At 35.5% G+C, this 14,155-nt stretch overlaps 1 protein-coding gene across 2 annotated transcripts in view; it reads right to left on the bottom strand.

The window, feature by feature from the left end:
• LOC148956066 (tonsoku-like protein) overlaps positions 1-14,155 on the bottom strand; it is a 252,279-nt gene that overhangs the window by 94,626 nt on the left and 143,498 nt on the right. For both annotated transcript variants that reach the window (XM_089092042.1, XM_089092127.1), the window contains 2 exons: positions 5,511-6,175; positions 3,810-3,955 (listed from right to left, as the gene is read on the bottom strand). In XM_089092042.1, coding sequence (XP_088948168.1) covers positions 3,810-3,955; positions 5,511-6,175 — 811 coding nt within the window. The remainder of the gene's footprint in view (positions 1-3,809; positions 3,956-5,510; positions 6,176-14,155) is intronic.

The following is a 14,155-nucleotide window of genomic DNA, read 5'->3' as shown; positions in this document are numbered from 1 at the left end:
TAGGTACAGCTTAATATCATGATGTATCCGTGAGCGCGTTCCCGGTGCGACAAAAGTCAATAATATTAAATAAAATAAAATTTTTCGTTACAGGTGAGAGCGAATTAGCAACTAAAACGATCAAAAATTAATTTTGTACTAAATTCTGTATTAAATTTTTGTGAATACGACCAATTCATTGAATTAACTTATGTGCTATCTTCATCAAATTGGAAAAAATGAAGCTAAATGACCAATCTTATGAATGCGAGGAATATGAGTCCTTGTGTAGGAAAAAATGAGACATTGTGTACAAGGCCATATTCCGGGGGGTACCAGGTTTGAACTGGAACAAAACGCTTGCAGAACGCTATTATGTCTGGAACGTTGGAAGAAGTTCATAAAATAAACTTCGCGGGACAACACGTAATTTGGAAGGCGAATCAAGAATTAAGATGGCATTTTTAGAAGGAGTTAGACGGAAGTGACCTGTTAAGTTTTACTGGTTAAACATTCAATTAGTCTATCTTTAACTTATCAGGCTCACTTTCTGAGAAACATTTATTTGATCCATTGTTTAAATTAATATGCTAACATTTACCCTTCTGAAATTCCTTAATTAAAACCATTACCACGATGTAGCACTCTTAAGGAGATGAATTTATGAATGACTGATGTATTTTCTAATTCTATAGCATTAATAGGTCAAAACATAAATTTTATCCTTGTCACTATATATATATATATATATATATATATATATATATATATATATATATATATATATATATATATATAGCGACAAGGATAAAATTTATTTTATAAGAATTTATATATATATATATATATATATATATAGCGTACATATGGATAAATATTTATATATTATATATATATATATATATATATATATATATATATATATATATATATATATATATATATATATATATATATATATATATATATATATATATATATATATATATATATATATATATATATATATATATATATATATATATATATATATATATATATATATATATATATATATATATATATATATATATATATATATATATATATATATAAATTTTATAAAATAAATTTTATCCTTGTCGCTATATATATATATATATATATATATATATATATATATATATATATATATATATATATATATATATATATATATATATATATATATATATATATATATATATATATATATATATATATATATATATATGTATATATAGCGACAAGAGATTTATTTTATAAAATTTTTATTATATATATTTATATATATATATATATATATATATATATATATATATATATATATATATATATATATATATATATATATATATATATATATATATATATATATATATATAAATTTTATCAAATAAATTTTATCCTTGTCGCTATATATTATAATATATATATATATATATATTATAATATGATTCCTAAGTACCAAGGGACCGAGATTCGCTCGGTGAAAAGAAAATAACGTTTTTGAATCTCTTTTGGAAAAAAAAACTTTTATTTTATTTTATTTTATCAGCGAACATTCTCGCATATTTGCAACGAAAAATTATTCAGAACTATCAAAAATCGAATCAGATTGCAATTTACTTTTTCAAATATTTAGTACATCCAGTCATCTTCAGCAAAATTAATTATAAATATTCCAAATTTATTATTCCAATTATTTGTAACGTCAGTAATATGACAAATACTTTCACGAAATTATGGTCCTAAACGAATTTATTCAAAGTCGTGACCTATCTAGGTCGTTTTTCATACAGAAAAATTGTAGTTTGATAATTTTCAGAAACAATTATAGCGTCATTTCCGAGAAAAATTATTCAGATATAACAAATGTATATGTACGAAATTACTGTCTGTTAAATAAAATGAAAGACGCAACCTTAGTGTCTTTCAACATGAGCGTCTTTCAACGCTACCGATGGCGCAACGTTAGGAAAGGATAAAATGAAAGGAGATTAACTTGTTAGAGCTATTGTTCACAGTTTATTGCCTTGACAGTGCAAGTAAGTAAAGACTTGGTCATATGACTTTCTTTATTGCAATACTCATGCCTTTACTGCGCTTTACTGAAAACAGACTATATCCCAAATATTTTCTTTTATATTTACTATGTTAGAAAAAAATTAGAGTGAAATAAACTCTTGAATTGCTGAGCTTCCAAATCAAATATTTAGTTCGTTTTCATAGTTCTTTCTAGTCAGTCAGTGATTTATTTTTATTTGTCGCCCTTTTTTTGAAAAACAAAAGCATATCTATTGTGTCACAATGTCGCAATAGGCTTTAGACTCTTATGGTTAGGGGAAGGGAGCAGTACCAAAATATTGTCTATAGTAAGTTAATTTTTGTTCGTTTTAAGTTTGACTTAAATATTCAATTTGTTTTTTACTCGTTTTAAGATTTATTTATTCATCTATATCAGTTCGTCTTTATGTTTTCCATGATCGTTTATTATAACTTCTTTTCGATTAGGGTTTTATTTATTCTCTACTAGTAATTTTTGATCGTTTTGAATTTGAATTATTAGAGAAATTTATTTCTGCTGGTCTTAAGTTTAATATGGCTCCTTACTTTTCTTTGAATAACTTCTTGTTCAGAAATAAAACAAAAAATTGATACCTAAAAAGGCCACTAAATTGTAACATTATAATGTGTTTCAGGCTACTTCTTCTTGCACCGATTTGGCTTTCAAGGGGCTTCAGCCCCTTGAAGCCAAGTCAGTAGTTAACACCAGGATGAAGAAACAATAATACCACTCGTTCGAAGAAATGAACATTCGGGCCATTTTTACTAGTGACTTTAATAATTGCCCTAGAACTAGGATTGTAAAAGACGGCTCCATTTAGTTTGTGAATTTTATTATGACTAAAACAGCTATTTTTGAGACGAATAATCCTAATACAACATATATTGTGGCATAAAATATAATAAAAATACAGAGGAGAAGAAGAAAGAAGTCTATCTGGATACAGGCTGACAATTTTTAAAAATAAGCAAATTATTTTGTTTTTAAACAAAATAATTTTGTTTATTCTTATTAATTTTGTTTATTAATTTCTCATTAATTTTGACTTTTTACAAGTCAAAATTAATTTACTATGTTATTTAAAAAATTAAGAAAATATTTTATTGATCACTATACTAATCAAACTGACTAAAACCAATATGCAGTTTTTCTTAAAACAAATCCTGGATGAGTTAAATCATTTATTCTCTGTAGAAAATTAAATTGCATGTTCTTAGAATTTGTTGCTTAAAAGAACTCAGCATATGTGTTTGGAAATCTTAGAAAGCGGTTAAAATTTAGAATTTATTTATTAACTTCTCATTAATTTTGTTTATTCACTTTATTTTATTGAACAGTTTTTATTGATTATAATATAGTTAATAGCCAGTTATATATAATATAGTTATAGCCAGGGTCGAACGCTAAACCATCTTAAGAAAAAAAAGTATACATCTTTATCTGATGTACCATTTGGACCAAATTAGCTCTTTTATCTTCTTCTCAATACGGAGCAGAAAGAAAAAAGGAGATAAAAAAGAATAAACAAAACTAAAAGTTTTAAAAATGTTTATACAATTGACTCTGGGTAGCTCTAGATGGCAATAGTTACTTTTGTTTCAGACACTAACGGGAACTCCAAATCTAATTATACCATATTATATAGCTCGACATGGGAACAATAAACGAAAAAATAAAAGAAAAAAGAAGAGAGAAGTATATGAGAAAGATGAAAATAAAGGAAAAATACACTTATTAAACTTACTCAGAACATGAAAATCGTTTAGAAGATTCTTCAGCAAGCCAGCCAATAGTTGCCGAAACGTCCATAATGGGTATTAATAGTTTCTTTCCTTCAATTTGCACTATAACATTCAAAACCGCTACAGGACGCGGCAAATCAGGAGTTTTCTGAAACCAATATTGCATAAAGGGGACAAAAAATATTAACTAAACATTAATAAATATTAAAAAATATTAACTAAAGCATGGTAATGAATGGTAAATAAAACGCGATTCTCATCCATAGGAAGTGGATTAGAAAAAAAAACCATTAAATGGACATTTTAGGGTAACATATAAAGGGTAGTATCCAGGATTTTTTTATTCGAGGGGGGAGGATTTTTTTTTCAAGGGGCAAAAATAACGCGTAAAAATTTGATATATTCATTTCTGTTACATTTTTAAGAGTCGGAGAAAATTTCAGGAGGGGGGGGAGATCAAACCACCTAGCCCCCCTAAATACGGTCTTGAACATATATAATAAGGAAGGATGTGTTAATGATACATTTTTTTTACATGTGGAGAATTTACCAGAATTGGTATACAGAATGTTTGTTATTTGTCTTTTTTCTCGTTGTTGATCCCATTGTACATGTAGAGACACTGTGAGGGAACTCCCAGGGGAAAGTTTTCAGCGCAGAAAAATAATGATACATTTTACTAACTCCCTACATTTCTGATACATTTTATAGCTTGTCGATGGTGAGGTAGAAAACACTGAGAGCAAAAAAGAGGGAAAAAATGAAAATAACTTGAAATAACGACGGACACGATCAATACCACCACATTAATCAATTAATATGTATAGAAAAAACTTCATTTTTTTTAACTTCGCAAACTATGCGTTATTATATATCCCCATCAAATATACAAATAAAAAAACAAATCAAAACATCACTATTAATTCCAAACTTCACTATTCCAATTTCGTTTACATCTACAATAAACAGAAAAACTGAAAAAAAAAAAAACTGCAGCAGCAAACTGCAGGGCCGAAGCAAGGACCTTAGTATTCCAGAGGCGTCGTTAATCCAATACATACATACAGAACAGAAAAACACGAACGGGAAGAAATAGCTCCAAGTGAAATGAAATCAACATCAGAATCATTTAACTACTCACTATCTACAAACAGATTACAGTAGAGCAAAACGAAAAGAAATAGTATAGCACAAAAAAAGAAAAGTGCAAGAAAATCAATATTACAATCATTTAACTACTCACCATCTACAAAAATATAATACTGCACAACAACAAAAAGAAAAAAAAACTGAAATCAACTTCTACAATAGCTTCCACAAAAATAAGGGGACGGCAATCAGATAAATGAAGGTGAAAAAGACGTCTCATTAGTTCTTTATCCACACTGAATAATCCCAAATGATGGCCCATTATTAGGATGGCTCTGCAAGACCACATTTTCAAGGCCGGAATTTTCGTAACGCTTTGGATGTTACAGTAAAAATTTTGCGCAAACATATAAATACACACACACACATACAATATAACATATACAATACATACATATATATATATATATATATATATATATATATATATATATATATATATATATATATATATATATATATATATATATAAATACTAACTTTCTGATTCTTTAGGAAAGTACCCCCCCACACAGAAAAATAAATGTTAAAATACGTGCTCAACTTCAACTTACCTTTGGAGAAGAAACACGATCTTCTCGAAATGCGTCCAAAAATCTTGATGAACTGCTGCCTCCTATTTGATGTCTTTGTCGCGACTCGATTTGCAAGTTCGATCTACTGCCCAAATTTCGCTGTGTTGACTGTTTGGACGCAGCTCTTTCCAACACTCGGTTAATTTTAGGCTGTATTGGCCTTTTAGAAGCGAAACTAAATTCACTTTCAGCAGACATTGGGATGACATCAGGAAGAAAGCCTTTCCGCAATTGACTAGAAGTCAACTCTCGCTCCTCAAATGCTCTTTTGACAGGTCGAGCAGACTCTCTATCGAACGATGTTGATCTTTTTCTTTCATTGATTGGAGATAACCTTGTTATGTCCTTCACTGGAGAAGGATGAACATGAATTCGTTTAGCTGACTCGCTCATCATGGCGGAGCTGCGGACTTGCTTTATAGCGCTCGCGTATTCTTCACAAGCCATTTTTTGAGAAAGATTCGGCATATGCCGATGCTGGGCACAAGGTCCACCTTCTGAGCATTCACATTGTTCTTCTTGATCACTGTCATCATACTCAATGACGTCATCTGGAACGGTTTTGACCTCATAATCTTCTCCTTCAGCTACTACAGCACTAACATCAGCTGGACACAAAGAACGAGACGAAACCTTGTAACCTCCTAAAAATTATATAAGGTTAATCTTCTTCAAAGAGTCTTATTTGAACAAACTGAAGTTGGGAATTTTCCCTACCTCCTCCTGTGGGAACCTTTACATCTAAAATGGTCTACAGACAAATTAACACCCCCAAACAAAAGTGTGTTTTCACCTAAGCCTAAAGTTACATTACCCACACTTCGTGCTTGTCCGAAAAAGAAACCTGAGAATTCGAAAGTGACGATATAAAAAGCGGCAGTGATACCCGTTGGTTTGGTCTTATTTTTTTTTTTTTTATAAAATAAGTCTTGCTTTGGCCTTTTTTTTGGTTTTTCTATTACATTTTTATGCAGGTTAATCCTTGTAGAATCTTAGCCGGCACAAATGTATAAGTTTTATTCAAGCTTTTCTTTTTCCCTCCAATTAGTACGTTCACTCGAACCAGGGGCGGATCCAAGGGAGGCCCTCCCAAGATTTTTCTGGCACCCTCACTCTGTTGTTTTTTCTTTACTGTTAAAATCAAACTTAAAAATTATTCGTAGCATATTTGCATAATTAACAAAAAAAAAAAAACAAAACAAAGTTTCCGATGAACGCAAAGAAGGAAGTTGAAACTTAAAATGAACGAAAGTAACTTAGCTAGTTTCCTTCATTGACCTCTTTAGGAAGATGCTAAAAATTGACTTGAATATGAATGTGATTAGAATACAAATATCTGATTGGTCCTAGCTTCCTACTTGACCTCCTTTTAAAATGTTAAAAATTGATGTAAATATGAACAACCAAGTTCGGTTCAATTGACCGATATAGATGTAGTTAAACACGTTAGCAAGTTGTTACAAGTTCAAAATAGATAATAATAATAATAATGATTAAAACAAATCTGGACGCGAATATAGAATGTATAAGAGACGAAGACTCATGGCTGAAAGTAGAAGGGGAACAAATGACATTTTTGGTTATCTTACCAAGAACGACAAATTGAAAGGTAAGTTTTAACTCTTAATGTAATAGGTCTACCTTGCCTTTTGACACCTTCTGCCGAATGTGCGATACAAGATGACAGTGAACAAAACGAAAAAAGGCAATGTTAGAAATTATTAAATCACGTGTAAAAGCAGAATTTCCTGTCGACAAGTGCTAAATCCTAGGCCAGAACGAGGGGGGGGAGTAGTCCCCGAGAAGGCACCCCTTGCCATCTGGGTACTCAGCTTCTTTAAACAATTTTAACGTCTGACCACGGCAAACAAAAACAGTTTCTGGAGTGGCTGTTTCAAGCAGGGTACCCTCTTTAACAGATTATTTGACGGCTCTAATTGTTCTTTCTGCTGATTCGTTTCCATAAATTCTATTTTGTACAGGAATCCACGCAATTTAGCTCTAGTCCTATGGATTAGAGTTTTAATCCTTAAATCTCTTATATTAAAAGTTTTAATTCTTAATGTAATAGGTCTACCTTACCTTTTAACACCTTCTGCCGAATGTGCGATACAAGACGACAGTGAACAAAACGAAAAAAGGCAATGTTAGAATTACTAAATCACGTGTAAAAGCAGAATTTACTGTCAACAAGTGGTAAATCCTAGGCCGGAACGGGGGGGGGGGGGTTAGTCCCCCAGAAGGCACCCCTTGCCATCTGGGCACTCAGCTTCTTGAAACCATTTTAAGGTTTGACCAAGGCAAACAGAGACAATTTCTGGAGTGACTGTTTCAAACAGGGTACCCTCTTTAACAGATTATTTGACAGCTCTAATTGTTCTTTCTGCTGATTCGTTTCGATAAATTCTATTTTGTACAGGAATCCACAGGATTGTTACTTGGCACCTATTCATTTCGCAATGTGGTACCATCACCTTTAAATGCGAAAGCCACCCTTTGCTACTTGAGAATCAAGTTTTTTAAACTGTTTTGAGCGTTTAAACATCAAATCGGTTCAAATTTACGGCACTCTATCGATATTTAAGACCCCATAGCACAGGAGTAGGCTTGTAGAACACCCAATTTTAAGTTTTATTTGCAACGCTGACTAAATCCATGAAAAATACAAGGTATTTAGAACATTCATAGTTGAATATCAACATCCACAAATTTTGGACATTCACGGAATATATGTATATCAAACACTTCGTCATAATGAACTGTAAGGAGCGACGCGGCTCAATAGTAACAAAAACCATAAAAACAGAATTTTCGTACTAATAGATATATGAACCCATACCCGTAAGAAAACAATACGCAACAGAAACATCAAAGAAACAAAGCCTCAGATCTAATATCAGCTCAACGACGACGACTGCCTGTTCCCGGACAAGATTTCTGACTGAAAAATACGCTCAGGTTTGGGTTTTGGAATGTCTGTACAATGACCCAAACATCAAAAGCTGAACAAGTAGTTAATGAAATGATTGGATATAATCTAGACTTACTTGCTTTATCGGAAGTGAGATGGACTGGTGCGGGATCAAATCAACTACCAAGTGGCTACAATATTATTTTTCTTGGAACCAATTCACGAAGAGAACAAGGAGTTGCTCTCATCTTGACAAAAGAAGCCAAAGAGGCCATGATCAAATGGCCCCCAATCTCAGCCAAACTCCTCACTGCTAGATTTACTGGATTGCATGCCAAGCTTTCTGTGATAGTTTGCTATGTCCCGACCAATGAAGCAAATGAAGAGGTAAAAGACCAATTTTATAGGTTCCAAACGATATACCTAGGCATGACATAACATGCTTCATTGGAGACTTTGATGCAAAAATTGGCAACTACCGGGATTATTGCCTCCAAGTACTAGGTAACCATAGGCTTGGAGACCGAAATGAGAATGGGATTGCTCTTTAATTTTGCAGCAGCCAATTATTTAATTGTTGGTGGGAGCTTTTTTTCTCATGTTGACATCCACAAATATTCTTGTACCTCCGCTGATGGTTTAAATTAACATCAAATACACCACCGTTTGGTTAGCCTTAGGTGGCACTCAGGCCTCATTGATTTACGATCGTACAGAGGTGCTGATGTAGGATCTGACCACTCACTTATGATGGCAAAATTTAAAATCAAGTTGAGGAGAAATACAAAAATAACTCCTCGCCCTGACCCTCTTTTTTACTCAGACAAGCTGCCAAACAAAACATTGAATCATGATTTTTTTTGTAGAACTTTCGAATCGCTTTCAAGCTCTCTCTCGCCGAGAAAAGTTAGATAAAAAACACATGTGGAAGGACATGAAGACTTGTTTTCAATCGGCTGCCTCAGAAATTCTTGGCTACAGAAAGAGCTCAAAAGACAAGCGGCTTTCAGACAAGACACGGGCGCTCATAGAGAATAGAAAATATATAAAACAAACCCTTCTTCAGAATCAAGTGCCAAACCAAATGATCTTTAAAAGTTCCAGCTATAGAGAAGCAGATAAAAGCGGTAAAAAACAAGCGCAAGAAATGACCACCGTTGTCAAATTGAAAGGAAGGCGAAACTTACAGAAGAAGCTGCCAAAAGAGGTGACTCTAGAGCCCTTTATAGGATCAGAAATGAAACAGTTGGAAAGAAACTCTCCCAAGATGGCCCCGTTAGGGACCCTTCCAGTGCTTTACAGACAAAGCCTGAGGTTGTAAATGAAATATAGGTGTCACACTTTGAGAAAATTCTGAATAGACCTCCACCAGAAAACATTCCGAATATCCCAACGATACCACTTTTTCTCCTGTTATCAGTGCTGAGCCACCAAGTGTGATGGATATAAGTACTGCAGCAAGGAAATTGAAAAACGGAAAATCGCCAGGTGAAGACCAAATAGCGGCAGAGATGATTAATGCATCAATCCCAGGACAAATCTCATACTGGGTTAAGTTCTTTACCAAAATCTGGGAGAATAGAGAAGTACCAGCTAATGGAAGAGAAGCTCACTGGTCAGAATTTTCAAAAAGGGTGATGCTACTGTTCCGGGAAACTGGCGAGGAATAAGCTTACTATCAGTCCCAGGGAAAGTGCTTTGTCATGTTATTTTGTGAAGGATACAGACCGAATTAGATAAACGCCTGAGAGATGAACAAAATGGGTTCCGTGTAGGACGTTCCTTTGCGGATCTTATTTTCACTTTACGCATGCTCACAGAGGAAAATCAAGAGTGACGGTCTAAAATATATATGGCTTTCGTCGACTTTGAAAAGGCTTTCAATTCGGTCGACCGCAAAACTTTGTGGCAAATTCTGAAGTATCACAGATTTCCGGATAGAATAATTAAGATAATTATGTCATTGCATGAAGGGAGTGAATGCTGCATTAAGACACCAGAAGGCCAAACAAGATACTTTAGAATCTTATCTGGAATTAAACAGGGATGTGTGTTGTCAGCACTGCTCTTTATAGTAGCTATTGACCATACCCTTCGCAACACAACAACAGATGGCATTGAATTATCATCCTCTGTAACAGTCACCGATTTAGATTTCACAGACGACATAACATTAGTCCAGGGTTGTAAGCAACGTTTGCAGTACTTCATTCCCAGGTTCAGCATGAAAGCCAGCCAGCTTGGTCTTAAAATAAATGCAGGAAAGACAAAACTATGGTAACATCCAATTCCCCCCTACATATCATATGTACTTTTGAGGAAATTGAAAAAGTTATTGAGGTTAAGTATTTGTGCAGCATCATAGAGAATACTGGATCTACCACAAAAGAAGTCATAACTAGAATAGGTCAAGCTAACGCAGCCTTAAGTCGACTGAAAAGAATCTGGAAATCTAAGAACTATTCAAATCGCCTGAAGCTGCACTTACTCAACAGTAACGTTTTACCAGTCCTCCTCTATGCAGCCGAGACTTGGCACTTAAACATTCAACAAGAGAAGAAGATTCTTACTTTTGAGAACAATTGCCTCCGGAGGATTCTGTATATACATTGGTCAGAAAGGGTCTAAACGCTGCCATTCGGAGAATCACCAATCAACCACTAATAACCAACACCATCAGATCCCGTAGAAGGAGGTATCTCGGCCATGTTTTAAGAATGGAAAACCATCGAATCCCGAAGTCTACACTCGAGTGCCAGCCAGTTGGAAGCCGAAAGTGAGGAAGACCCTGAAACACATTGAGGCGAACCTACGACAGTGACCTATGTCACCTGAATGCCTCTCTCCAACCAGATAGGGAAGATGTCTACGCAGCGGCTCAGCTCAGACCCGATTTGTGAACTTTCACTGATGTCCTAGGCACCCCTGGCGGCGCAGGAGGATCTAAGGGTCTAAGGTAAAGATATATAAAAAAAGGCTTATTATGCTGATTCCAAATACATAAATTCTATTGAGTTTAGTGTTACTCATCAAAACTACAAGCTCAAGAAAATTTGCACAATTTTTGAAAAATAGGAGAACACTCCCTAAAAGTCGTAGATACTCAAAAGAAATCACATCATCAGATTCAGCGTATCAGAAAAGCCTATTGTGGAGGTTTCAAGAAGACAGATCACGGATGTGCGTTTTTTTCCCCAGTGCTGATCGTATCGATCCAGATGTCCTAGAATGTGGAAAGAGGGCTAATTTGAACGAAAATTAAAAGGTTTAGTGCCCATTTTTAAATGACAAAAAAAATTGAAGGGCAACTTACTAGAACTCCTATAAGTGATTTTTTTTATACGTCTTGCTTTCTCTTTGCCAATTCAATTTTAGGCTAGGATATGTTAAGGGGGATTGCTCGGGGTAAATTTTCACAAGGATTAAATTATCTAGAGCAGCAGTTCCCAACTGATTTTGCACCATGTCCCACCTCGGCATTTCTAAGATCCTGATACCCCTCTAGTGACGCTTAAATTTTGTTATAGCCATAATATAACGCGCATTCACATGAAGGAAGTTTAGAAGGCCATTAACTTAGTATCTTTTTTCAAGTTGTCCTCTAGGTGTATTTTACTACTTACTTACTTAAGTCCCATCCGTCCTTGAAGGTCGTCTTGGGGCCTCTTTCTTCGTAACGGCGTGGATGTGCCTTCTGTATGCTTCACGGTCTTTTGCTAGGCGAAGAAGGTCCGAGAGGCGGTGAGGTGCAAAGTTTTCCTTCCACCTTTTTGGGTGACGACCACGAGGACGAGAACCGTGACTTTGGCCGTCGAAGGTGATTTTTGGGAGACGGGACCGACTCATCCGTTGTACGTGACCGAGCCATCGAAGTTGCTGGAGCTGGATCTTCATGAGAATTGTTTGTTGTATTTTAAGGCGCTCAAGAAGTTCGACATTTAAGATTCTATCAAGGTAAGTGATCCCGGCGATGCGACGGAGGCACTTAGTTTCAAATGCTGCAAGTCGACGGTTGTCATTTACCTTCAGTGTCCATGTTTCACATGAGTAGACTGCGATGGGGATGATCAGGGTATCAAAAAGTCGTGTCTTAAGCCGCAGAGACAAATCCTTGCTTCGCCATATGGGCATAAGGGCCTTGAAACTGGAACTCGCGAGGGCGAGACGTCTTTTGATGTCTTTTGATGGACTGTTGTCGCTGGTAATCAGACTACCGAGGTAAGGGAACTCGTCAACCCACTGGATACTCTCTCCATTAATTTTCAGGTCTGGCTTAACTGTATCCTTTGGCTTTCGTGAGCAGCACATAGCCTTTGTTTTTGATACATTTATGATCATTCCAAAAGAACTAGTGGCTTCGAAGACGTCGTTAAGAACGGCTTGTAGATCCTCGGGTGTTTCAGCCATTTCGTTGATATCGTCGGCGTAGGCTAGCTTACCTATCTGAACACCCCCTATATGTGCGCCACAAGTTGTCTCCACCAGGGATAAGACTGCTGTGAGGAAAAGGTTGAACAGCTCTGGAGACAAAAGGCATCCTTGAAGGACACCTGCGGAAGTCTGGAAACTGTCAGTGAGACCTTCACTAGTCATCACACGACTCCCAAATTTTGAGTACATATCCTTGATAAGATCTACTAGGTTTCGTGGGATTCCGTAATGGAGGAGGATATGCCATAGGCCATTTCTCCAAATAAGGTCAAATGCTTGCCTAAAGTCGATGAAGAGCTGATACAGGTCGCGACCGAATTCCAGATATTCCTCTAAAATTTGGCAAACAGTGAAAATTTGGTCAACGGTCGATCTGCAAGGGCGAAAACCGGCTTGGTATTCTTGGATGACTAAAGATGACACGGCTCTGATCCATTGGAGTATAATTTGGGTGAAGATCTTGGCAGTTTGACTTGTTAGGCTAATAGGACGGTAATTATCACATAGCGCCTTTGACCCCTTCTTGTGTAGTGGAACAATTGTGGCTTCGCACCAAGAAGTTGGGAAATGACTCTTTTGCCAGGCACCGGATACAATCTTGTGGAAAAGATCTATAAGTGGTTCACACCGGACTTTCAGCAGTTCTGCCTGTATCCCGTCCGGGCCAGGGGCCTTGTTAGTCTTCAGCGCTTGGATGGCATCTTCGACCTCAGAACAGAGGAGGTGGGCTGGGATCTGAGACAGTAACGGGCAAGAGGTCCAGGACAGCAGAGTTTGGAAAGATATCAGGATTAAGTTGTTCTTTGAAATGCTCCATCCATCTCGATCGGATACCTTCTGTGCTTTGTATCTGAGAGCCGTTTTATCTAGCAGTGTACAAGAACTGAGGCTTTTCTTGCTTGTTAGCTCACGAACTCTCTTATACATGAAGTATGAATCGCCTCTCTTAAAATCAGCCTCACACTGTTCACATTTGTCTTTAATGTAGGTGCGATGGGCTCTACGGGTGGCTTTTTCTACAGCACGCTTCAACTGCTTATATCTGTCCCTGCTCTCTCTGTCTGACCTGTTATTGTGTTTTCGTTTCTCAGTACATAATAAAATAATTTCATTTGTTATCCAAGGCTTTTTATCACCCTTTTTGGTTCCTAGGGCACTTCATATCGGAAAACTGATATGAACAAAAATAAAAAGTTTAAGTGCCTTTTGAAGTGACCAAACAGAATAGAGGGCAAATATTCCCCTTCACCTGTCCCTTTTTCCCCCGAAGACGTCCGAATAA

This window comes from Artemia sp. Qi Xiang Cuo, chromosome 1 (genome assembly GCF_049724085.1).
Source record: "Artemia sp. Qi Xiang Cuo chromosome 1, ASM4972408v1, whole genome shotgun sequence".
NCBI lineage: Eukaryota > Metazoa > Arthropoda > Branchiopoda > Anostraca > Artemiidae > Artemia > Artemia sp. Qi Xiang Cuo.
The sequence above is the reverse complement of the archived record's forward strand: the minus strand, read 5'-3'. Positions and strand labels throughout refer to the sequence as shown.